The 3,435-nt window shown below is 42.7% G+C and overlaps 1 protein-coding gene across 1 annotated transcript in view; it reads left to right on the forward strand.

Annotated features, from left to right (window-relative positions):
- The window catches only part of Slc12a1 (solute carrier family 12 member 1), a 68,491-nt gene extending 65,338 nt beyond the window's left edge, over window positions 1–3,153 (forward strand). Inside the window, exons 22-23 of the mRNA XM_028760042.1 lie at window positions 2,684–2,815; window positions 3,038–3,153. Coding sequence (XP_028615875.1) covers window positions 2,684–2,815; window positions 3,038–3,153 — 248 coding nt within the window. The remainder of the gene's footprint in view (window positions 1–2,683; window positions 2,816–3,037) is intronic.
- The last annotated feature ends 282 nt before the right edge of the window (window positions 3,154–3,435 follow it).

Here is a 3,435-nt window from a genome sequence, read left to right on the forward strand (position 1 = left end):
ACACACACACACACACACACACACACACACACACACACACACACACACCCATGAGAATATGTGTGAATCTGAAGTTGGAACTGATGTAAAATTAGTAATAAGGGCCTTCAAGGTGGTTTAGCAGGTTAGGGTGCCTGCCACCAGGCCTGACAACCTGTGTTTGATCCCTAGAACTCATGTGGTGAAAACTGATTTCCCCAACTTGTCCTCTGACTTCCATATGCATGCTATGACACATATGTGCCCACACATATAAAAGTGCAAAAATAAACGCTTAAAATTTGTAATCAGAACAAAGCTTTAAAAATTATTTCTGAATGTCAACCTTCCATGGTGTTCAGAAGAAACAAAGTCATAACACTATGTAGTTTAATGCCTAGGAGTTCAAACACTGCTCTGCAGGGGGCCACACCACCCGGGGATTGAGGTGGCGACAACTCTTTTGAGTTCTAGATCAAGCCCAAACCTGCAGGCTCTCCTAACAATTCCTCCAGATGCTTTGTTTGCATGGAAGTAAGGGCAGAGTTTGGTCCATTCTACAAATAAATTTCCTTTCTGTCTCAGCAGTCTTAAGGATATAAAAACAATCTGAGATACTTTCTTTAGAATCGACAGGCCCAAAACATGGCAACAGAGGAGAACAAAGCAAAGCATCTTCAGAACCTGCTAGATCAGAGGGGAGCTCTGAAGAGGCTTTCTCGGAAGAGGCTTTCAGCACTGCACTAAGCACTATGCCAACGCTGCCTCTTTGCATTAGAGCCAGGAAGTAACAATTCTCAAAGACAAGAAAACTAGAAATAATACGGACAGCATGCCAAAGAATGCCCCGTGATGAAAGTTAGGAAATAGGCCTGATTCGCCCAATATTCCTTCTCTGTATCCATGTCAGAGTCAAAACCTTTTAAACATGGTGCTGAAGGGATGGCTGTGTCTAAAAGCACTGGCTATTCACCCAGAGGACCCAATTCCTAGCACCCACATGGCAGCACACAATTGTGAACTCCAGTTCCAGGAAATGTAACATCCTCTGCTGAACTCCAAGGGTACACACATAAAAATAAATAAGTCTGGGACTGGAAAGATGGCTCAACAGTTCTCTTCTTCCAGAGGAAGAGGACCTAGGTTCAAGCCCCAGTACCCACATCAGGTGGCTTAAAACCTGTAATTAGAGCTTCATGAAGAGTCAATATATCTGACCTATGTGACACACGTGCTCGCACACACACACATAAAAAATAAAAATAATCTTTAAACAAATTAATAAATATTTTAGTAAAATATTAATCACTTCTAAGTATTATATATGCAATCATCCTTAATTAAAACTAAAAGCTTTTTTTAATCTCCATGTATCCTGGACTTTTTTTTAATATCATTTATAAAAATTCACACAACTCAAGCAGTTTTGCTTTAGCTTCACAGAAGTCTTGAGAAAGAAACAGATGTGAGCTGAGCTTGTGAATTAGAATTCAAGGTGACTATGGTCCCTGGAAAACTGAAATCTAGACTTTCATGGGGCTTATGACAGAATTGTACTTAAGTGAGTGAACTTGCCAATGAAAGGATAGTTTATTTGTATGTATGTGTGTAAATGTATGTGTGGTATGTATGTATGTATGTATGTATGTATGTATTATGGATGGATGGTGGTGCACATTGTACCTGTGTGTGGAGGCCAGAGGACAACCTTAGGTGTCATCCTCAGGAAAACAATCTATCCCTTTTGAGGGAGGGCCTCACTGGCCTGGAATTCTCCATATAAGGCAGGCTGGTTGGCCAGTGAGCTCCAGGGATCCATCTCTCTGATGCCCCACCCCCACCCCCAGGGCTGGGACCCGACAAGGCTGCCACCACTCACATCATTTTTCATAAGGTTCTTTGAAGCCAGCACTTTGACAACTAAGTGACCTCCCAGTCTCCTACTCCTTATCTCTGGAAAAACCAGTCACCACAGGTTCTAACTGAGATTTCTGAAGGTTGGATACCTACTGAGTGTTGTCATGTGCTGAGGTCATAAACTGGAGCATAACTGGGCGAACACATCGCATGATTAAGCTCCCTTTGTAGCTCACTTCTTCTGAAAAGAATCTTTCTATTAACATACAAGATTAGGATTCATTACAGTGTTTTTCAAACAAGGTTTGTTTTGTTGTTTTTTCCCCCTTTGTCCCCCTCTCCCCCTTCTCTCATACCCTCCCCTTCCCCGGGACCCCTTTTCCACATACATGTCTCATGTGATACTGTTCTCTCCTCCCAACCATACTCATAGATACTGCTTATTCTTTCATGGTCTTCTGAACAAAACCAAAATGGGATAAAAAGCCCTCTTAAAGGAGGAAAGATTTACTTTGGCTCATGATTTCAAGATGAGCCACCATGGCTTCATCTTTGGCAGCAGAAGCCAAGCTGATAGGCCTATGAATCAGAGCCAAGCTATAATGTTAGGACCCCGCCCCCCCACCGAACTGAGCCTCTTAAAGGCTCCTCATCCTCCCAAAACAGCACCATTACCCGGGGGAAGGGGGGACTCAAAACATAAGCTTCTTATATTTGGGGTATCTTTGAAGTTTAAGCCACCACATGCCTAAATTATAATTCCATTCTGAGAATAAGGAGCTAAAACTAGCCCGCTGTTTCTGTCCTCAAAAGACAAGTAGATGCTCCACTGTGTCCTCCATTTCAGACGGCAACATCAGCACCATCCAGTCGATGCACGTTGGGGAGTTCAATCAGAAACTGGTGGAAGCCAGCGCTCAGTTTAAAAAGAAACAGGGAAAAGGCACCATTGATGTTTGGTGGTTATTTGATGACGGAGGTAAGCAGTCCAGAGTGTTCACTGAGGAGCAGGACTCCTGCGGTGTTATCTTAACTAAGTTCATGCATATGAGAAGGGTGTCAGTTAGACAGCCCTGTTTCTGAGTTCCCAAAGACCACAAGTCATTCAACAGCCGATAATGAGAATGGATAAAAATATCACTCTCATTTTTTCCTATCGATTTCTCTCATCCTTTCTGTGGTAATTTGCTCTTTATTCCAGGGTTAACACTGCTTATCCCATATATCTTGACTCTCAGAAAAAAATGGAAAGATTGTAAGTTAAGAATCTATGTTGGAGGAAAGATCAACCGCATCGAAGAGGAAAAAATTTCGTGAGTAATTTGGGACTCACCTTTCTGGACACTCTGAGGACAGGCTGCTCTGTTGCCTTAAATGTCTTTGAGAGAGCTAGGTATGGTGGTACATATCTTAATACTCAGAACTAGAGAGTCAGAGACAGGCAAATCTTTCTGAGTTTGAGCCGAGCCTGGTCTACTACATAGGGAGTTGAAGGCCAACCTAATTCACATGTTGAGTTCTTGGCAAGCCAGGACTATATACTGAGACCCTGTCTCAAAAGGAAGAAAGGAAGGGAGAAGGAGAGGAAAGGAGAGAGGG

Source organism: Grammomys surdaster, unplaced genomic scaffold, assembly GCF_004785775.1.
Source record: "Grammomys surdaster isolate TR1022 unplaced genomic scaffold, NIH_TR_1.0 126381, whole genome shotgun sequence".
Classification (NCBI taxonomy): Eukaryota; Metazoa; Chordata; class Mammalia; order Rodentia; family Muridae; genus Grammomys; species Grammomys surdaster.